The sequence below is a fragment of the Petaurus breviceps genome, unplaced genomic scaffold (assembly GCF_028583685.1).
Source record: "Petaurus breviceps papuanus isolate PSGF00001 unplaced genomic scaffold, PetGlider_PUasm1.0 185, whole genome shotgun sequence".
In the NCBI taxonomy this organism is placed as follows: Eukaryota; Metazoa; Chordata; class Mammalia; order Diprotodontia; family Petauridae; genus Petaurus; species Petaurus breviceps.
The window spans coordinates 6,505,794-6,529,098 of record NW_027185797.1 but is presented as its reverse complement, the minus strand read 5'-3'; the positions used below and the strand labels follow the sequence as shown (position 1 = coordinate 6,529,098).

At 42.4% G+C, this 23,305-nt stretch overlaps 1 protein-coding gene across 2 annotated transcripts in view; it reads left to right on the top strand.

Annotated features, from left to right (window-relative positions):
- Positions 1–19,615, top strand: part of NEK11 (NIMA related kinase 11) — a 275,778-nt gene extending 256,163 nt beyond the window's left edge. For both annotated transcript variants that reach the window (XM_069088393.1, XM_069088392.1), the window contains one exon: positions 18,208–19,615. In XM_069088393.1, coding sequence (XP_068944494.1) covers positions 18,208–18,415 — 208 coding nt within the window. In that variant the 3' untranslated portion in view covers positions 18,416–19,615. The remainder of the gene's footprint in view (positions 1–18,207) is intronic.
- Positions 19,616–23,305: the final 3,690 nt, after the last annotated feature.

Genomic DNA, 23,305 nt, shown 5'->3' with positions numbered 1-23,305 from the left:
CCCTGCAACAACAGCACTGTCCTTCACCAGTGGACAGTATTCACTCTCTGTCTGCAGGACAGTCTCAGGAGCTCTTAGTCAACAGCCAGGTTCCAGGACTTCTTCAACAAAAGGACTGTCTTTCACCAGTGGACAAATCTGGCAAAACAACATCAAAACAGACAGACAAAGTACCAGCAAAACAGCCATGTCTCCTCAGTCCTTGGCAGCTCCGGGGGCAGGTCTCAAAAGTCCAGGGCAATTCAAAGTGGCTCCCAGCAATTCTCTCAGTCTCTCTCTCTGCCTCCACGAGGTGCTGCTTCCAAAAAGTTCTTCTGCCTCCCTCTTGTCTCTCCAAATCTACGTCACCAGCTCCTCCCAGTTCAGGACTCTCTTTTCACATCAACAAGTCCATCCCACAGGTGGGATTAACAAGCTCTGGGTTTTAACACAATCAGTTTGAAAACCAAGCCAATACAGGGGAATCTTTAATTGCCATTACTATCACAGGCAGCTAGGTGGATAGAAGGCCAAGCCTGGAATCAAGAAGCCCTGAGTTCAGATCCAGCCTCAGACACGTACTAGTGTCATGACCGTGGGCAAGTCACTTAACCTGTTTGCTTCACTTTCCTCAGCTGTAAAGTGGGGGTAATAACAGCACCTGCCTCCCAGGGTTGTCGTGAGGATCACATGAGATAATAATTATAACGCTCAGCACAGTGCCTGGCACACATAGGTGCTTAATAAATGCTTATTCTTTTCCCCTCCCTGAAGTGCAACCTCAGGTCTTTTCATCTCTCTGGATTCTAGTTTCCTAATCTACAAAATGGGGACATTGAACTAAATTCTCTTGCTACTCAAATAGTCCGTAATCGGCTGTTTCAGCACTTCTGCTGGCAGTGCTTTCTGCCCACAACATTGTAATCTGAATGATAGGATTGAGGCCCATCCTTCCTATTCCTCTTCCTCAGGAGGCACAGACACCAGACAACGGCCCCCTACCCACACACCCTGCTTCAACAAGACTTGTAGCCATAGATTGGGTTGGAAACATTTCACTGGGAATATCTCACTAGTACTGCTCCCCTTCCCCCCAATCTACATCATCTTTCATCACCAACACCAAAAAAACAAACAAAAAAGTACGCATATGGGGCTTGCTTCTGTGTTCCCAATCCCTCATCAATTGGCTAAATTTAGATATCTTTGCAAGTGCATCTTTAGAAGGCCAGGAAGTTGACTCCATTTACAGAACAGGTGACTTGTGGTTGTTATAAAATTAGGAGTCAAGGAGTAGAGCTTATGTAGCCAAACCCCCAAGATGCTGCAGACATTGAGGACCCTGGAGACGGTCCCTGCCAGCCAGCATTCCTGTAGGCTGAAATTGTTGCGGTTCTTCGTGTGCCCTTTCTCACATGTAATCTTAGGGAGTAATCAGTGAACCCCTGCAGGCTAGCCAGTCATAGCTGGGTTCAGATATGCGCCTTGCATGACACCCCAAGCTGAGAAATTTGGAAGGAGTCTGCAATTACAGCTTTGGTGTCTGCTGACAATAGTAAATCAATGGTCTTGACAGTTTTTCATTTCACTCATCTCTTGGTCAGCCCGATCCAGCAGATAAAATGTGTGCTCTAGGAATCAGAGTACCTAATTTCTGAATCTGCTACTGACCTTTTGTGACCTTGGCCCCTTTGTATCCTGTTGTTTTTTAATTTCCTTTTTATTATGAACTCAGCTTGTTTATCTAATCCCCTCCAATAAACATTTACTATGTGCCAAGGCACTGTGTCGCACGGTTATTTGCAGGTTATCCCCTTCTTTAGATGTGAGCCCCTGCAGGGGAGGGAGCATTTTACCCGTGTGTGTGTGTGTGTGTGTATGTGTGTGTGTGTGTGTTCCCATTGCTTAGCACAGTACCTGTCACATAGTAGACCCTTAATAATTTTTTTAAACTATCACCAAACACAAACATTTCCATATACAAAGAACAAAACAAATAGCATATGAAACCACAAACTTCTGTATGTATCCAACAACATTGTAGAATCAAAATTACCTTGTGTGTCTCCATCTGAATTTTTTTTCCTTCTTTGTATTTTTAACTTTTTATTGATGCTCCTTTCTGTTTTTAAAAAATATATCACTACCCTCTAACTTTCCCTACCCTCACATAGAAGCTCTCCCTCATAACAAATAGTCAAGTAAAATAAGATCAGCACATTGACTATGACTGAAAATGAATGTCTGACATCATCCTTTACCTCTAGTCTATCACCTCTCTCTCTAGGTTGGCACATAGTAGGCACTTAATAAATGTTTATTGATTGATCAGTGCTTCATCATCAGTCTTCTGAAGTAATGACTGGTCCCTGAATCGGTCACAGGTCTATAGTATTTCCAGGTTGTTGTGGCCATTGTATAAACTGTTTTCATGGTTCTGATTATTTATTCTGCAACAATTCATCCTGATATTCTGAGGTTACACCATCTGTCATATTTGCTAATTATTATGGTACAGTAATATTCCTATTCATTCATGTGCTACAATTTATTTGACTGTTCCCCAACTGAGGGCCATTCTCTTTGTTTTTAGTGCTTTTGACTTTACTTCAAGAAAAGGTGCTGCTATAAGTATTTTTGGACATAGGACTCCATTCCCTCTTTCATTAGTTTTTGGAGGGGATATGTACTTCATAGTGGTGTTACTGGGTCAAAGAGTATGCACTTATGAACAGTCTGGTGATTTTAGGGTTATATTTCTAAATTGCTCTCCAGAAGGGTTGGGCCAGTTCATAGCTAGACCAACAATACAGTCATGTGGCTGTCCTTCCATCTTCCCTCCAACAATGGTTATTTTCCTCCTCTATTGTGTTTGTCATTTGGTGGGTGTGAGGTAGAACTTCATAGTTGTTTTAATTTGCATTTTATTATTTGTGATTTAGAACATTTTTCATATGTTTGTTCATGGCTTGCTTGACTTTGTTTGAAAGCTAGTTGTTTATATCCTTTTATCATGTATAGATTGAGGGATGGCTCTTTTCTTATACACTTGGATCTAATTCCTATAGAGTTGTGAGCCTAAAACATTTGCTGTAGGGGCAGCCAGGTAGTACAGCAAGTAAGAGCACCAGCTCCAGTGTCGGGATGACCTGGGGATCAAATCCGGGCTCAGACACTTAGCACCCACCCAGAAATAACTGGCCGTGTAACCTTGAGCAAGTTACTTAACCCCAATTGCTTAGGGGTGGCCAGGTGGCTCAGTGAGTAAGAGCACCGGCTCCAGTGTCGGGATGACCTGGGGATCAAATCCGGGCTCAGATACTTAGCACCACACCCAGAAATAACTGGCCGTGTAACCTTGAGCAAGTTACTTAACCCTGATTGCTTTAAAAAAAAAAAAAAGAAAACATATGCTGCCACGTTTTTTTCCCCTTAATAAACTATTTCCCTTCTAATTTTGACGATGGTGATTTTGCTTGTGCAAAAGCTTTTCAATGTTATATAATCAGAATTGCCCATTTTATCTTTGATTACCTGTCTAATTCTCCCCCCAACAACTGGTCCAGCCATTCTGGAAAGCAAAAGATACCAATAAGGGTCAGCTAGGTGGCGCAGTGAATAGAGCATGGGCCCTGGAGCCAGGAGGACCTGAGTTCAAATCTGATCTCAGACACTTAACACAAAAACTAGCCATGTGACATTGGGCAAGTCACTTAATCCCAATTACCCTTCAAAAAAAAAAAGCAAAAACAAAACAAAAAAAGATATCAATAAGATTTTATTAAAAAAAAAAACAAAAAAGTGGAAGTAGTGAAATTTTAAAGACACATCTTGGCTCCAAAAAGGAAATGTGAGAAGACCCTTCTCTATTTATCATCAAACTTTGAAAGTTCATTGGTTAGTTCTGCTGAACTCTTTCTCTGTCTCTGCAGCCCCTCCCACTTTTTATTCTTTGTTATAAAGGGTGACTCTCTGGAAGGGAGAAAAGGAGGGGAAATGGAGGTGATATAAAAACAAAATTTATCAATAAAATGTATTTTTTAAAAATATTCTCCTAAAGTAATCTTCCCTTCTCTATTTATAATGACTTTTTATATTTAGGTCACATATCCATTTGGAGCTTATTTTGGAATAAAGTGTAAGATGTTGGTCTAAACCTGATTTATTCCAAAGTACTTTCCAGTTTCCCAGCAGTTTTGGTTAAATAAGTAAATCCTTACCCCAGTGATCGCAGCTTTTTGGATTTATTAAACACTATGCTGCTACGTTTAGTTACTTCAGAATTCTGTTTAGCAAATCTGTTTCATTGATAAGCTTTTTGGCTTTTATAATCAGTTCCCAATAGACGACTATTGGTTTATAGGACAGCCCGAGATCTGTCATTGCTGGGCCTCCTTCATTCCTAATTTCTTTTCATTATTTCGATCACTATTGTGGTCCTTTTTGTTCTTCCATGGGAATTTTGCCATTATTTTTTCTATTTCTTTAACACAATTCCTGGGTGGTTGGATTGGTATGGCTCTAAATCTATAAACTCATTTAGGGAGTATCACTTTAATTACATTGACATAGTCTAACCATGAGCAAGGAATATCTTTTCCATTGTTGATTTGCTTTTTTTCTGTAAAAAGTGTTTTGTAATTATAGTCACATGAGTTTGGCATGTCTTGGTAGGCTACCTCCCAGTTGTTTTATATATTTGGAGGTTTATTTTTGAATGGAATATGTTTCTTATCTCCTCCTACTCAGTTTTGTTAATAAGAAACAGAAAGATGAATGATTTTGATGGGTTTGTTTTAGATCCTGCTACTTTCCTGAAGTTCCTTTTTCTGGTTGGTGGTGTCTCAGGTTCTCATCTGAGATAATAAAAAGAGATAATTTTAGTCCCTTTTTGCCCCTTCTTATTCCCTCTGTCTTCTCTACTGCAATAGCTAGTATTTATAGAACTACCATTATCACATATAGGTCTAGAAAGGCTGGCTGTTTGTTTTTTTTTTTAAGATAAAGAAATGGAGAAAAACATCACCTTATTTTTTCTTATCAGTCAAGTAGGACCCTGCAGGTGTTTCCTTAGGAAGTTGGAGTTACAAATATATAACCTCAGGCATCACCTCTTCCAACATGCCCACTCCCATTTTATAGATGAAAACACCAAGGCCCAGAGGAATGAGTCAGCTTTCCCAGTGTCTCGAAGGTAGAAACAAATCCTCTGTTCTAGCCATCATATTCCCCAGCCTGCCAATGATATAGAGTCAAAAAAGGTAAGTCTATAGGAGGTGGAAGTGTGCTGTGGAGGGAAGGGCTCTTTGATCTGAAACCAAAAATTGTGGCTATATTGTATTTCTCGAGAGCCTGTTTCCTCTTGGGTTTGGCTATGTTGGGAGATGCTGGGAAGCAACATCCTGCAGTTAGAGAACATTTCAGTATTTGTTCACTCACAAGGCATGGCCATTTGAAGTGAGACACTGTCCGTACAGGATCAGCTGTGAAACAGACAGGTCCCAGGTATGACAACATCCCTTCTAGGCAACCAGGTGGCACAGTGGGTAGAGCACTGAGCCTGGAGTCAGGAAGCCCTGAGTTCAAATCCCATCTTAGGTACTTACTTGTGTGATTCTTGGCAGGTCACTTAACCTTGGTTTGCCTCAGGCTCCTTATCTGTAAAATGGGGGTGATGATAGGGCATCTAGGTGGCACATTGCATAGAGTGCTGACCCTGGAGTCAGGAGACTGATCTTCCTGAGTTTAAATCTGGCCTCAGACACTTACTAGCTGTGTGACCCTGGGCAAGTCACTTAACCCTGCTTGCCTCAGTTTACTCATTTGTAAAATGAGCTGGAGAAGGGCATGGCAAACCCTGCCAGCGTCTCTGCCAAGAAAACCCCCAATGGGATCATGAAGAGTTGGACACAGCTGAAACTCAGCAACAACAACAATAACAGTACTATCTTCTGGGGCTGTTGTGAAGATCAAATGAGGCAGTATTTTTAAAGTTCCTGGCACATAGCAGTGCTTAACAAATGCCTCTTTTCCTTTCCTCTGTCTTCAGTGCCCCAAGGCAGGTGCACTCACTCACCATCCCATCTCGAGGCATTACCTCCTTCCTGGAGCAGGTGCCAGCTTTGATTATCGTTGTGCAAATTTATTTCAGTCAGTTAACAAAGCCCATTGGAGAATAATGATATTGCTTTTGTTTCCCTCAACCATCTTTCCCAAGGCTTATAAAGCATTCCTCCTCTCCTGCCCAGACACTGTCTTTCTCCCTCTGCTACACTTGCCCTGGTTATTTTTATTTTTTTTAAGCAATTGGGGTTAAGTAACTTGCTCAAGGTTACACAGCCAGTTATTTCTGGGTGTGGTACTAAGTATCAGAGCCCGGATTCGATCCCCAGGTCATCCCGACACTGGGGCTGGTGCTCTTACTCGCTGTGCTACCTGGCCACCCCCTTGGTTATTTTTAAGATTTCCCAAGGCTTTCTCTTGCTGAGCTGTCTGTGGTTGTCAGAAGCTTTATGCAATAAAGGAACTGTGCATTTATTAAGAAGTCATGGGGAACACAGTCTTTTATATTGACATAGAAAAGTTTTAATTTAGCCAAACTGGGATAAAAATTAAATGTGCCTGTCCTGAAGATAAGGAGGATTTTCTGATACCCCTGATAAAGAGGCTACTTTCTCTTCTTCTGCTCTGTACTTATCTTTTAATGCTAGATCAATTCTGGCATTTTTCAGGGCTTCTGTTCAGCCAGTTTTACCTTTCAATCAACCGGCATTCATTAAACACCTACTATGTGCCAGGAACTGGGGATACAAGAAAAAAGAATAAAATGATTCCTACTCTCAGATAAATAGATATACATATAAATATATACATGCATCCATATACATACTCAGATATACACATATAGTCACATAAGTACATGTATATATATATATATATATATACAAGTGCAGAATAAACAAATACAAATCTATATGGCTATATCAATCTATAGCTTTACCTATCTGTATTTATATATATATATATAAACATGTGTATATATATGTACATACATATATATAGTAGTTAAACACAAGGTAGTTTGGACAGAAGGCAATAGTATTTCAGGGGAGTGGGAAGGGCTTCATGGGAAACGTGATGGCCAAGCTTCATCTTGAAAGAAGAGAGGAATTCTAAGAAACAGAGCTAAGGAGGGAGTGCAGTCAGACATGGGACACAGACAGTGCTGTGTGTGAGAAGCAGAGAAAAGGTCTGTTTGCCTGGATCACTGTGTTTGAGTTAAGGAGCAGTGTCCATTGAGGCAAGAAAGAAAGGTCGGGACCAGGTGGAAAAGGGTTTTTAAAACTGAAGAGAGGAGTTTCTTCATCTGAGAATTAATAGGGAGCCACTGAAGTTTATTGAGTGGGGGAATGAAACGGTCCAGTCTGCACTTGAGGAAAACAGTGTTGGAAAATGACCTAGAAGGGGGAGACTTGAAGCCAGGGAGCCAGTTAAGAGGCTATTGCAATACTCTAAGGTCATGAGAGGTAATGAAAGCCTGAAGTAAAGGGGCAGCTGGGTGAGTAGAGAGAGAAGAGCCAGATGGGAGGTGGGATTGGCAAGGATGGCCATTAAGAGTTAGGGGAAGAATGATGGCATCTTCGATAGAAACAGGAAATTTGTTCAGTGTGAAACAGGAATTCCAGAGGGTACAGTGGAATGGATGGACAGTCAATCAACAAACATTATTAAGTGCTTGTTATATGCTGGACATTGTGCTAAGTACTGGAAATACAATGAGAGGCAGGCACGTACAAAGTTTACATACTAACAGGGGTGACGTGTCAATTAGACGATGCCTGAGGAGTAGAGCTTTCCCCTTTAGAGGGAAAAGCTCAAGCAACCTCCTGAATAAGATGGTATTTGTTCTGAGCCTTGAAGGAAGCCAGGGTCAAGAGGCAGAGGGGAAGAGAGAGCCCATCCCAGGGATGAGTCACAGTAAAGACAGAGATTTGGAGATGGAATGTGATCTTTAGGAAGGGCAGGGAGGCTAGTGTCAGTGGATCATCAAATGCGTGGGGAGAAGTCAAATGGAAGAAGATTGGAAAGGTAGGAAGGGGGTCAGAGTGGAGGAGCCTTAAATGCCAGATAGAGGACTTCATAGTTGATGCTGGAGGTAAAAGGGAACCAGGGGAGTTTATTCAGTAGGTTTGGGATGGGGAGAGGTGGTGACATGGGAAGACCTGAGCTTTTAGGAAGGTTATATTTCCTGCCCTATGGAATGGGGAGAGATCTGAGGCAAGTCCATGATTAGAAGTCTGTTGCAGTTATCTGGATGAGAAGTGATAAGGGCCCAGTGTGGTGGATGTGTGAGTGGAGAGAATGGGGCATAGACAAGATGTGAACATAGGTCAAGATATGGCAACAAATTTGGATATAGTAAGAATGAGAAGTCCAGGGGGCGGTTTACAGGTTGTGAACCTGGGAGTTTGGGAGGATAGTGGTGCCCTCAGCAATAATAAGGAGGTTGGGAAGAGCAGAGGCTTTGAAGGAAAAGAAAATTACATTTTGGACATATTGAGTTGGAGATGTCGACAGGAAATCCAGTTTGAAATATACAAAAGATGGTTAAAGATGTGGTATTGGAGCTCATGGGAGATCGTAGGACTGGACAAATGGAGAGAGATGATAATTAGAAGTATGGAAACTGAAGAGATCACCAGGAGAGACAGTGGAGGGAGAAGAGAAGAGGGCATGGATAGGGTAGGGTCGAACAGGATGGAGAGAGATGGAGGCGAGGGTTGGGAACAGTCTTCTCCTATGTGGCTGTTGATTGAGTAATAAAGGGATGGGGGAGAAACAGGTGGTGGGAGACCAGTCACAGGGGTAGTAGGTGGTGACAGAAGAAGGAGAGAACTCCTAGTTTCAAAAGGAGAGTTTTCAGCTGGTCAGGACCAAGGTCATAGGGCCTCAGTCCCTCCTGCCTGTTTGGCTGGGGAGGTGTGTGTGGGGGGTCCAGCAGCCAGTAGGCTGGCAGGGCCTGGATCTGGGTGCCCCCCTTCCTTCTCTTCTGGAGCTGGGAGGTAGGCTGTGCTTTACCTGGTTCACAGGTTTGGATCTTCAGTGTTCTGTACTCTCTTCAGAGGCAATGTGTGATTCAGGGCCTTCTGGAAGTCTCTGATTTGGAAAGTGGACAGTGAAAAGTGCTAGGTTTGAAGTCAGGGCATCTGGATTAAAATCTTACCTCTGTTACTCACTACACGAGTGGGACCCTTGGGTAAGTCACTGAACCTCTCTCTGCCTCTGCTTCCTCTTCTGTGAAACGGGAATAAGATGTAGGGCAGGTGGCTTAGGTGGTCTCTGAGACGTTTTCTAGCGCATTTCCAACCAAACTTGCCATTTGAGTTACAGAAATCTCCCTTACTTTGGAGCCAGTTTTTGGAGAAATTTATGAATTCTTGCTGATTTCTTCTGTACATGTAACTGACCCCATTCTGAAGTAATATAAGTAAAAGGAATAGGTGGCCTCAGGTCTCTCTTCACCCCAGTCTATCCTCCAGATAGGAGCGGGGGTCTGGTCATGACATTCCCTCACCCAGGGAACTCCAGTGGCTCCCTTGTAACCTTTAGAAGCAAAGAGATAGCTGTGTTTGGCATTTAAGCTCTTCACAACCTGGCCCCAGTTTCCTGTCCCAGCCTTATCACACATTATTCCCCTCTGCACCAGCCGTGCTCCAGTCCAAGTGTCCTCCCATGGGACATTCTCCCTTTCCCATCGCCATCCTCCATACCTGGAAAGTACTACTTCTTCATCTCCGACACGAGGCCTTTCCTGACTTCCCAACTGCTATCCCTTAGGATGTTCTGAATCTCTTTGGTAACGACTGATTTATGTTCATGCTATATCATTAAAGTATACACTTCTTTTTTTTTGCCCTTTTTTTTTTGGAGGGCAATTGGGGTTAAGTGACTTGCCCAAGGTCACATGGCTAGTTTTGTGTGTGTGTGTTGTGTCTGAGGCTGGATTTGAACTCAGGAGAACCAGGGCCAGTGCTCTATTCACTGCACCACCTAGCCGCTCCAAAGTATACACTTCTTGAGGTCAGGTACTACTTTGCTTTTTTCTTTCTATCCTTATCTCTTATATCTCTTATCTATATAGTGACTGACACATAGTAGGTGCCTAATAAATGCATGCTGCTTGTTGATTGATTGGTCACATATATGTGTGTAAGTATATATAATGTACATACATACATGTTCTATATATGGAAAGTGTGTGTGTATATGTGGTACATATATTGTACATTGTGTATACACCTTTATTGACCAGCATCTATTTGCACATATATATGTGTGTACACATACAATGTATGTGCATATATATATATACACATGAATATGTCTCTATGTATGTGTGTGACTATATATTATATGTATGTATATATTTCTGTCCACGTCAGAGGCTGAGTCATACTTCTAGATAAAAGAATCCAGGACACAACAGTGGAATAGTAATGTGGACAGACTCTTGGTAGACTGGCAGCCGTGGGCCCGTGGGTCCCAACTGTTGGCAGGAGCCAGACTGTGTGCCTTCATCCTGCATCATGTTCTGTCTCTTCACCTTCAGCGTCTGTGCCTAGGCTTGTCTGTGGCATCTGCTGGGGAGGAGGAGAGGGCGGATGAAGCCATGCCACAGTCCTGATTGTGGGGGGTGGCGGGTGGGAAGGAGTATGCCCCTAATATGTATGGATTTTTACATTTGTGTTGGTTTTTCTGAGTCACCACAAATGAATTAGAGATCAAACCAGGACTCAAAGAAACCTTGTTCTCCATCCCATGAATACAAATTGCTCATTCTTTTTCTCTGGGAAAAGAAAGGGTTAAATTTTAATTGTTGCCGTGCAACTAAATATTGTTTTGAAGTAAGATGCCAAGAAATGTCCTCAGCTGCTGCTTCTGCCATATTTAACTTTCCATGGCAGACAGTGACAATCTGTCGAGCAGCATGACTGCAGCTGGTGATGCCCACAGGACAGTGAGGGCTGCCCTCGAGGCTTCACCTGGGCCCAAGCGACACCAGATTATGGTGGCTCTTTGGGTCCCCCTCTGGCAAAGCTGGGAAGTAGACAGTGGTCTCTGTGGCCCCTCTGCTCCCTGTCTCTGTGCCCCGCTCTGCTCCCCATCTCTGTGCCCCCCTCTGCTCCCCATCTCTGTGCTCCCCTCTGCTCCCCATCTCTGTGCCCCCCTCTGCTCCCTGTCTCTGTGTCCCCTCTGTTCTCCCCCTCTGCTCTCCCTTGGTATCCACAGAACCTGAATGAGAAAGGAGCTCAGATATTGCCCAGCCCAGCCTGGACTGAATAACCTTCTAAGCTGGTGGAGGTGTTTTGGGACTGCAAGCTCCACATGGGCCTATAATGTGATGTCCCAGGCACAAAAGCTGATGCAAACACAGGTTCTGCTTCCAGCGAGCTTCCAGGAACAGGGAAGTGAAGGTCCCATCATACTCAGACTTCTTTGGTCCTCCACGTCTGGGCACCACAGTTTAAGAAAGAGAGTGTCCAGAGGAGGGAAGCCAGGATGGTGCGGGCCATATGAGAATCATTGGAAGGGGGGGGAATACACTCAGCTTGGTAAAAAGAAGGCTCGGAGGAAACAAGGGAATGCAATAGCTATCTTCAGACATTTGAAGGATTGTCAGGTGGAGAATCATCTCAATTTGTGCTTGTTTTGGTTCCAGAAGAAAGAATCAGAAATGATGGATGAAAGTGTCAAAACCTGATGTCAGGACAAACTTCCTCACAGTTAGAACAGTCCCGAAGTTAAATGGGCTGCCCATAGAGACAGTGGGGGTCTTCAGACAGAGGCCTGGGGGGCTGCTTGTCAGGTATAGGATACCAGCTCCCAATTCTGCTGCCTCCACTCTGGCTACCATCCCCACACACCTTGGACACTCCCCAGAACCGCCCAGAGCTCTCATCTTTCCCAGCTCCAAGGAAACATTCCTCTCCCCCTCTCCAGTTCTCCTTTATGCATCATCTCCTATTAGAATGGAAGCATCTTGAGGGAAGGGCCTCTCTTGCTTGCTTGGATTTGTATCCCAGCACTTAGCATAGGACTTGGCTCACAGCAAGTGCCAGCTGAAGCCTTTATCTCAGGGGGGTATGATGAGGCATGATATGGTAGGCCATATGATAGAGATGAGACCTTCTCTCTTTGGCCTCAGGGGTCCCTTCCACGTCTTACATTTTGGGATTCTGTAAAACAGCCTCCCACAATAATGAAGTCTAATGAGAGGGAGCCCATGTCCTTTTAGGGAGTCTTGCGTACACAGCTTCCCACACCTCCATTCCTTCCTGCCCAGTGTGTTTGCTGCTCCTCTCTCCAACTCACGCAGCCCCATCCTTCAGTCAACAAGCATTTATTAAGTGTGTGTGTGTATATGCATAGCATGTTATTAATTTATTTATTTCCCCCCAGACACTGTACTGGCCGCCAGGCATACACATGAATTCAAAGAACAAAACAACCCCTGCTCTCAAGGAGCTCCCATTCAAACCTGAGTCAAAATGCACATGCATAGTCTTGTCCATTCATTTCAGTCCTGTCTGACTCTTCTTGCGTGACCCCATTAGGGGTTTTCTTGGCAGATGCTGGAGAGGTTTGCTATTTCTTTCTCCAGTAGATAGACACAAAACCCAGACAAAATGAATACAGAGTAACTGGAGGAGGAGGAAGGGTAAGACCCTTCCCTATCATAGGCTCAGGTTCCAAAATGGTAGGTCCCTCCCTGCTGAGCCCCTCCACCTCACTCAGGCCTCCACTCTCAGTGTCCTAATTTTATAGAGTTGGCAAAAATATAGACCGCCAGGTTTGTTTGTTTTTTCACCTAGAAGGAACATTTCCTGAATCCTTAGTGATTTAACATGCCATGTCTTAGCAGTAGTAGTTACATAGCCTAAGGCAGAGAGAGCTGACCTGGGGCCAGGAAGATCTGAATTCTAACCCTACTTCTGACACACATTGCTGTGCAACCCTGGGCACAGCAGTTTTCTTTCTGTCTGATATTTAGTGCTTGTTTTCAGGCACTCCAGTCATATCCAACTCTTTGTGACCCCATTTGGGGCAGGCTTGTTTGTTTTTGGCAGATACTGGAGCAGTTTGACGTTTCCTTCTCCAGCTCATTTTACAGATGAGGAAATTGAGGCAGACAGGATTAAGTGACTTGCCCAAGGTCACACACAGTTAACTAAGTGTCTGGGATCATATTTGAACTCAGGAAAAAGAGTCTTCCTGACTCTAGGCTTGGCGGTCTAGCACTATGGCACCACCAGCGCTCTAAGTTGCAAAACAATTAATTCTCTGAGGTCATAAATTGCTTACCTTCATTTGTTAGAGGTGATTTCCTGATTGGAGAGTTCCTTATACCAATGGAATCACCTTTCTAGAGATAGTATGGCATAGTGAGTAGGGCACTGGATTTATTTAGAGTTAGGAAAATCTGAGTCTAAAATTCTGCCTTAGATACTAATTGAACAACTTTGGGCATCCGTTTCTCCATCTGAAAAGTTAAGAGTATTAGTGACCCCAGAATCCTCCAAGGACCTTTCTGCCTCCAAATCGCTGATCCTATGATCCCTGTCCCCCAATCAGTATGCAACCTAATTGAGGGCTGATGCTTGATTCATTTTGACTTTGTATCCTCGGCACCTCCAACTGTGCTTTGGACATAGTAGACCATAATGGATGCTTACTGAATTGAACTGGATTAAAGACCATCCGGTCCACCATCCTCATGTTACACATGAAGGAACTGAGAATGAGGGGAAGGGATTCGCCCAAATTCACACAGCTTGGATGGAAGTGGCAGAACTATATATGTTTTTGAACATAAACCACTTTATACATATGTAGGTTATGGAAACAGATTCGATATTCTGTTTGTATGGAAAGCTGAGGGATTGCAAATAAAGGAGGGGAGAGGGACTTCTAATATGAGATATTATTACTGCTGTTGTTTCATCAGCCACAGAACTGTTGAATAAGACTATGGAGCCTACGATCATCAGTTTAGAGCTGAAAGGTTCTAGAGGTCAGCTAGTCCACCCTTCTCCTTTTACAGATAAGGAAACTGAGGAACTGAGGAAAGGCTGAGTTAGACAGTGGAATCTGATTCCAAATCTGCACTCTTTTCATGGTGGGGAAGTGACTGCATAGAAGGAAATTTAATAAACCCCAAGTTGAAGTTTTCTTTCCCTGGTTGCAACATTCTGCCCATAAAGGCCACAGGCAATGACTTTTTCTTTTTAATAAAATGTTAAACTCCACGTGCAGGGCCTGGCTTAGCTTTTGAATTATGGAAGGTGGGCTGCAGAGCTGTTGATTGTCTAGAAAACGATTTCTTTCCATAAGGACTGTTTTCCTCCTACACAGGCTCCAAACTCTCTTATTATCTATATTTTTAGCATTTGAACATGGAAGTTCCTGGATCATCCCTGATTATATAGAATGTATTCATTCCAAACGTGACCTTTTTTGTTCCATCCTCATTATCTCTGCAATTGGGAAATATGGATTTAAAAAAGGATGGTTGTCATATGTTACAGAACTAGGCAGGTGTAGTACCTAGCCCAGAGGGACACGGGCTCCAGTGAAGAAGCTCGGGAACAGAGATAAATATTAAGAGGACTTGATAAAAAGAAATATATCCATAAACATAGAGCAAATGCCCCAAATTGATAAGACACAGTGTTTGCGTTGTCTACAAGTTAAGAAATGACTGCATTTATGGAGTGGAGTGAGTGGGGGGTGGGTTGGAGGGTTTTAAGACAGATAGGTTGGTGGTAGAATAATTAGAATAGTAATAATAACAATAGAAACAACATTTATGTGGCACGATAAGCATTTCAAAACATTTTAAACACATTATTTCTCCTAAGCCTCACAACAGACTCAGTGAGAAAGACACTAAAAATTCTTTTAACCCCTTTTTTCAAAACTTGAGACCCAGAGAGGTTAAGTGATTTGCCCAAGGTCACACAGTTAATAAGTGTCAGAGCTGGCACTTGAACTCAAGTCTTCCTGACTCTTACTCATGGCTGCCCCAAGTGAGGGGACGAAAACTAGAGGTTCCATTTTGGTTTAATGGAGTTTGAGATGCTCAGCAGGACATGAAAATAGAAACATTCCTGACACCCAGACATGCAGTTGAATCATTTGCCCGGGGTCATGCATCTAGAGTCTGAGGAAGTATTTGAACTCAGGTCTTCCTGACTCCAGGCCCAATGTTTGATTATGACATCATAATGTAGTGGTTAAAGTGATGGATTTGGAGGCTAGGAGATTTGGAATCAAACCCTGACACTAGCTTGACTTCTTGGAGCCTCAGTGTCCTCTTCTGTGCAATAGGGACTATTTTCAGTAGTCCCAACCTCCTTGATCTGTTCTGAGGCTGAAAAGAGCCAGTGTACCCTGATCAAGGCTTTGCAGACTTTTAAAGCGCTTTTTTTTAAATGTTAAGTTTTTTGTTTTGTTTTTTTACTGCCTATGAAGCAGAAACCACTTCTCTTCTGTTGGGGATGGGACTGAAAGCCCTCAGTGCCTCCTGGATGTTAGATAACACCACCAAGTTCCCCTTAAATAGAGTTTTTCTATTTACAAATTCCATAAATATCTGAAGGCATCACTGGCAGGAAGACTGCAGCTTGTTTTCCAAGTGTCAGAATAAATTCACACTGTAATATTTTCAAGGCGATTCTATGACATCCATCATTTTCCCCCTTTTCTTAAAATGAATGTGTTTGCAGCACAACTGACCTGTTCTTTATGCAGAGGAGTTCCTATGTAGCAGTAATATTGTAGAGCAGGACAAAGCCCTCTACCCACTTCCTGGGCCTTTTCTGGCCTCGTAGATAAGTCGCCTAAATGCACTCCTAAGAGTTTGTCTGAGAGAAACAATGGCTCAAGGGATAGTGAGAGAGGCCGGTTAGTCAAATAAATAAACATTTAAGTTTATTAATATTTAATTTTATTTTAAAATTAAAATAACCATTTTATTTTAAACATTTAAGTATCTTCTTATGTGCCAGGCATTGTGCCAAGGGGTAGGAATACAAGGAAAGGCAAAGATGGTGCCTGTTCTCTTGTGACTTAAAATCTACTAAAATCCACCCGAGTGAGATAAAAAGTTGAAAAGATACATGAAGGTGAAACGTAGAGGAATACAGCTAGGTAGGGAATAACAAGACGGAGCCCTGGATGCCCTCCCTAATGGACTATCTGGGAGGTGTTCTCAACTGTCTGGTCAGGTGAGGGGGAAGGATCTCACGACCAGGGGGCACTGGGGAGGATATGATATTACAGGATAATGACATTCTGTTGAGATCCAGGACTATAGCCAAGTGGGAAATGCAGAGACAGCTGGCCAGGGCACCCTTCTTAAATGGAGGGGTGTGTGTGTGTATGTGTGTGTGTGTGTGTGTGTGTGTGTGTGTGTGTGTGGGCATGCGTGCCCACGCCCATACCAATTCGGGAGGTGGGGACTGAGGTTCCATTTATCAAATAAAATCTTAATACCTGGCATCCTTTTGTCAAGTCCCTGGAGCAATGAGTTTCATTATCCTCTAAATAACAAGGATCAAAAAGATGGAAAAGAATTTATATTCATAGAACTCTAGAGTCAGAGTTGGAAAAGACCTCGGAAATCATCCAGTACAAGGCTTTGTACCGTCAGATCTGTGAACTTGCTTTTTAAAAACACTTGGTGGGGGGAACCAAGATGGCAGCAGTTCTCCTGAGCTCTCCCCCAAATCCCTCCACACCCCTTTAAATAATGCCACAGAACAATTTCTCGAACCACAGAACCCACAGAAGGGTGGGGTGAAATAATTTTCCAGCCATAAACAGCTTAGAAGGGTGGCAGGAAAAGCCTGTTGCACCTGGGTGTGAGTGGAGCATAGTCCAGCACAGGCTGTGCCAGCACAGACCTAAAAGAGGTCGTACAAAGGGGAAAAGGACCCATAGGTACAAAAATATTGATAATAGGTCTTTTTGTGGTGACAAAGAACTGGAAACTGAGGGGATGCCAACCAATTGGAAGTGGCTGAACAAGTTGTGGTATATGAATGGAATGGAATGCTGTTGTTCCCTAAGAAGTGATGAGCAGGCAGACTTCAGAGAAACCTGGAAAGACTTACGTGAACTGAGGCTGAGTGAAGTGAGCAGAACCAGGAGAACACTGTACACAGTAACAGCCACATTGTGCAGTGATCAACTGTGATAGACTTGGCTCTTCTCAGCAATGCAAGGATCTAAGACAACTCCAAAAGGCTCATGATGGAAAATGCCATCCACATCCAGAGGCAGAACTATGGAGTTTGAATGCAGATCAGAGCGTACTCTCTGCTCTCTCTTTCTTGTGGGTTTCCCCTTGTGTTCTGATTCTTCTTTCACAACAGGACTAATGTGGAAATATGGTTAATAATGTACATGTATAGCCTATATTAGATTGCATGTCGTCTTGGGAAGGAGAAAGGGAAGGGAGCGGAGAAATTTAGAAATTAAAATCTTATAGAAGTGAATGTTGAAAACTAAAAATAAATTAGTTAATAAAAAAAGAATGAAGGATGAACAACAATGAGGGTACTAGGTGGTCTTCTGCCTCAGGCAGTGTGCTAAGTACTAAATTTTTCCCTGTACTAATATGGACAGTAGCATCACCAATGTCAGTATCAATATTTCCATTATTAATGGTTAGCATGAATATTAAGGTCTCTTGAAAGAATTCACTAGATCAGCCAGCAGTGTCTACCCTAAATATGAATGTTCACAAAGGCATTTCAGTTAAATTATATTCAGTTGAGCTGAACCAATATTGATTGGGCACCTATTATGTACAAGACAGTGTAGTACAGTATATAAAGACCTGACCGTGGACTTAGGAAGACCTGGGGTCAAGTCCTGCTACTGAATGTGTGATCTTGAAAAAGTCACTTAACCTTTTAGTACCTCAAATAATTCTCTAAGACAATCTGCTGTAGAACAGTTGCTGATATTTGTTGGTAAGAGGAATGTTCTCACCAAGGCTTCTTAAATACCAATGAAATTGCAAGATTGGACAGAAAGAAATATGCTTGGTTCTATGCTAGGTACTGGGGATACAGAGATGGAAGGCAACGGTCCTGTCCTTAAAGAGTCCCCATCTTGTAGAGGGATATGCAGATTGTCAATTTTCTCTCCTTCTTTGTGCAGATCAGCCATTCAGAAGCTGGGCTTGGAAGTGTTTAAGACTGTCTATGGCTACCTCAAGAAGGCCAGGAGACAGAATGCCAGTGAAGAGGAGATCAGGGAATCTCTGGAGAAAGTGGTGCCACGAGCCAGTGACTGTTTTGAGGTGGACCAGCTCATCTATTTTGAGGAGCTGTTGCTTAAACCCACAAGGGAAGATTCTGGACTCTAGAACCATCTTTAAGTGTTGGACAAAATCAGGTACTAACCAAATGGAAGACAGATCCCAGGGGTCAACCCAAAAAATACACAAGATGGATTATACTGGGGGAATTGATCAATAACTGGGGACACCATCTTTGCTTTCATTTCTTTATCAAGTGGAGTAATTACTCCTTAAGTTAACCAGATATACTTTAGTCTGTTATCTTAATGCAGGTGTGTTACATGTTGGTCAAGATGGCACCATCAAGGTTGGATTGCCCCACATGGAAAATGGGTGTTTCCCAAGCAGCCTATAAAAATGTATTTTTAAAAAAATTCTTCATAGTAGGGAAAGTGGCCTGCATGGAATAATGAAAGAATCCTGGATTAGAATTCAGGATATCTGGGTTCCTGTGCTATCTCTGCTGTAACTGGTTCTATGGTCTTGGGTTACTTCCTCTCTGTTTGCCTCAGTTTCCCATAAAACAAGTAGTTTGAGCTAAATGATCATCTCTACGTTCCCTCGAGTTCTAATATTCTGTTCTTCTAGTTGTTATTTCTAGTTCCAGTTCTAGAAAACACATCTAGGAGATGGGCCTCTTGGGAATGGGCCACTCCCATTGGGCTGCCAGTGCCCTTAGGGGCTCTGCAGGAATCACTGACATTGACTTTGCACATCCTTGCCTTTATTTCCCCCCCAAACTCATTCCTTCTCCATACTTCCTTAATTTTGCTGAAAATGCCACCATCCTTCCATCTCTGAGGTCTGCAGCTTTAGCATCACCCACCTCCTCCTCTTCCCTCATCCCTTATGTCCCATCAGTTGCCAAATTTGTTTCTTCTACCTCTGTGACATCTTTCCAATCAGTCTACTGTCCATTCATGTGACTGTTGATTGCCCTGGTTTGGGACTTGATTTTATTCTCACTTAGACTTTTGCATTAACTCCTATATTAGCCTTAACTACTTCCTGTCTCTCTCCTCTCCAATCCCATGTCAAAACAGCTGCCAAATTAATAATTATAATTCACTCCCTTGCTCAGAAATATTCAGAGCTTCCCTATCACCTACAGGATGAAATGAGAACTCCTTAGCCTGGCATTTAAACTCCTCATTAAATGAGATATTGGACCAGATGAACCATAAGGTTCCTTTCATGTCAGAAGCTATGATTTTATATGTTAGAGTTGACTAAGTTCAGAAAAACATTTAGCATAGAATTAAACTGAGCCTCCTAGAATGCCTTTCCATTAAAATTTTCCTAAAATGCATTTATATTCAATAAAGTGCTACTTTTTTCCTAAGCTAGATAGCAAACAAATTTATTTCTTTAGAGATGAATAATTCCTTTCTTTTTAAAAATCCCTTCAAAGATCTTTATTGGTCAAGTCTGTGGATTTATGACTCTAACTTATCTTTCCAGATTTATTTCATACATTTTGCGTTACAGCCAAACTGGTCTGTTCGTTGTTTCCTCAGCTGGGCATGAAATCTCCCATCTCCACACCTTTATCCAGATTCTTTTTTTCTTTGCCTGAAATGCCCTATTTCCTCTGCCTCTTAAAATCCCTAGCTTCATGCATGGCTCAGTTTAATAAAGACCTTACTGATTCCCCACCCTTGGACCCCTACTCTAGGTGTTAATGTTCTCCTTCTCCGGAAATTGCTTTGTACTTGCTGTATTTACATATTTGGGAACATGTTACATTTCCCCATTAGAATGTAAACTCCTTGTGGGCAGGGATTGTTTCCTTCTGTCTTTATAATCCCTAGTGCCTGGAAAAGTGCTCATAGAAGGCCTTTAATATATGTTTATTGAATTTATATTCTAATGAAAAGGAGTGACAGATATAATGGGGGATCAGGATACAAAACCTCATCCCCAGCCTACTCTCATGGAATTGAACTTCATACTTTGCTACCTGAAAAATCCTTGGATGTGTTGAGAGTCTTTTATGCATGTGTAATGGCAAGCACAGAAGTGGTTCACACCTTGTTTCAGCTATTGAATTAATACCTTGTTTCAGTCTGTTAAGAAACGGAACATGTGAACTCCACAACCTGTGTACTCCTGGGGAGGAGCTAATGACCATATAAGGAGAGCCCCAGGGCTAGAGACAGCAGGAGCTGAAAAAAGGACTCTTGTGGTGGCAGAGTCAAGGAGAATACTTGTGGCATCCCAGCTCTGTTTGTCTGCTCTGTCTGTGTTGATGTCTGCTTGTGATACTTTGTACAGAAGCCCTGGGACCTTACAGGAAGCCCTGAAAGAGGATTTTCTGGTTGTATGTTTACAGAAGTCCTGGAGGAGGGTTTTGGAGGTCCTGGGACTTCACTGATGATTTGTGCTGACCTCTTGGACCTTGTTTGTGGGTCAGTGTTGATTTCTATGTTGATGATTTGTGTTGAGTTCTCAGACCTTGTTGATAGGTCTGAGTTGATTTCACAGGCAGATAGTGAATTGATGATGGTGCTGGAAATGTGTATGTATATTATTGTGGCTCTGTTAAGCTTTGTCTTCCCAGAAACAGGGACTGTGAAGTATGATGTGGACTGGACACTGCGACCTTCAATATGGAACAGGAACTGGACAAAGAACTGGACAAGGAGCTGGACAAGGAACTGGTAGCTGCCTGCCTTTGAACCCAGGTGACAGTTGGAGCTGGGACCATGGAAGAGGAACCTTGGAAACTGAGAGCCAGCCTTGCGTCAAGCTGAAAGAAGACTTTAATTGGATATTGTGTACTGTCTGAGAAGATTGTGATTTACTTGTGACCAAGCAGTAGACGGCCTGTGTATTTTCCACTACCCCTTAAGAGGGTAATGACTGAGTAGTGACTGATGATTGACTATTGTATTTTGTGACCCTTAAGGCAAGCCTCCTTAAGGATGATTGAATGATTGAGTTACTAAATGATTGTGCTTTGTTGAAAACTATGTGGCCATTTTAGTGATGTCATTGTGAATGCTGTATTTTGATTTTCTGTGGTAAGTTGTAACAATGGGAATGATGTACCTTGATTTTTTGTGAATGTTTTGCTTTGATTTGTTATGGAATAAATAGAGTGTTCACTATACTGTGTAATCAGAACCTTAAAAGCTGTTCACAGTAGCATTCTTCTGGAAAGCTGCTCGTGCATGGCATTACAGCACGATAAGTACATGTCTTTGCATTATAAATACATTGCATACATGTTGTCTTCTCTTACAGAATACAGGCTCTTTGAGAGCAGGGGTGGTTTTATTTTTGTCTTTGAAACCCAGGGCTTAACACTGATGTAGGCACTTAATAAACGCTTATTGATTGATGGGCATATAACTCTGTGTTTTTTTTTCTTCATTCAATGATTTCTTATACCAGGGGCTCTTAACACACATGTATGTGTGTGTGTGTGTATATATATGTGTGCATATATATACATACATATCTATATTATGTGTATATATGTATGTATATACACACATACACATACATACATACATATATACACACACATGCATGGCCTTGGGCTGTCTGATGAAGCCCTCTAGACCTCTTCTCAAAACAATTTTCTAAATATATAAAACAAAATACAAAGGATTAAAAAGGAAACTAATTGTATTGAAATTCAGTTATCGAAAAAAAAATTTTTTTAAACCAAGTTCATAAATCCCAGGCTAACAAACCTTGACCTACATAGTTAAAACCATCAGGTATTGCCATAATTGTTCATTTTGGAGATGGGGGACCAGGCTGGAACTCCCAGATTTTAGACCTGGCAGGCACTGGGTGTTTCTTTTCCATTCGCCTGCTATTAGCTATGGGCTGTGTTTACAGAGCAGTCCAGGGTCATGGGAAGATCTGCCACTCTCTCCACCCTAATGAAGTCACTCCCTGAAGGGCCAACTTGGGATGACACCAGAAGCCGTCCTTTCCCTTGACCACAGTGGCTGGTATTTAAAAGGTGGAGAGGGAGGAGAAATGCCATAATGCAGAAGTTAATGAAAGTTTCTGAATCTCCTTGCTCATGCTTTTTATGGCCCCTGTCAGAAAACAAAAGGCAGACTATTATGAGACTTAGGCAGTCACCATGAGATGGATGTGTAAGGGCTCTGCTTCCTCTCATAAGTAGATAAATGCACCCAGGGAACAGTGGCTGGGTGGTTCTCCACTGGTTTTTATAATGTGTTTACAGGAAGACAGGTGGAAATGGGAAACATCTTCTGTTCTTGAGATCTGTGCTCTGTCGTGTGTCAGGCTTGAAGGTAAGAAAAGAGGAGAGATGTGAGGCCTGATCCCAGCATTGCATCTTGGAAATGAAGCTCGCTCTAATTTATAGTTTCTCTGGGCATGCAGGTTGGAGCTGAGAAAGGTTTAAAATGACTAGAAGAAAATTACCCTTGGTTATTACCATTGGAAAAATGCTCAGCGCCATGCAGACTTCTTTCTATAAAGCAGTGGTGTGGGTATTTAAGAGGGACAGGGCAGCCCGAGGTGGGGGGATTAACCACATGATTGCCATTGAGCCAAAAAACAGAGTGGCCATGTGACTGTGTGGTTAGGGAGAGAAGGAGTTTAAAGGGATTTTGCTGCCATACTACTCTATGAGAAACATGTGTGTGTATAATACGTCTTTATACGCCAACATGCACATATGCATATATAACTTTAATATATTTTTATATGATGTAATTTTATTTTATCAAATGTGTACTATATAATTTATACATGGCATGTATTATGTATGTGTATGAATTGTGATGTGTACATATATATATATATATGTATATACACATTTACGTGTGTGTGTGCTGTTCCGAACATCTCAATGCAGTTTATTTATTTATTAAAAAAAAATTTTGCAAGGCAGTTGGGGTTAAGTGACTTGCCCAAGGTCACACAGCTAGTGTTTGTGTGTGTGTGTGTGTGTGTTAAGTGTCT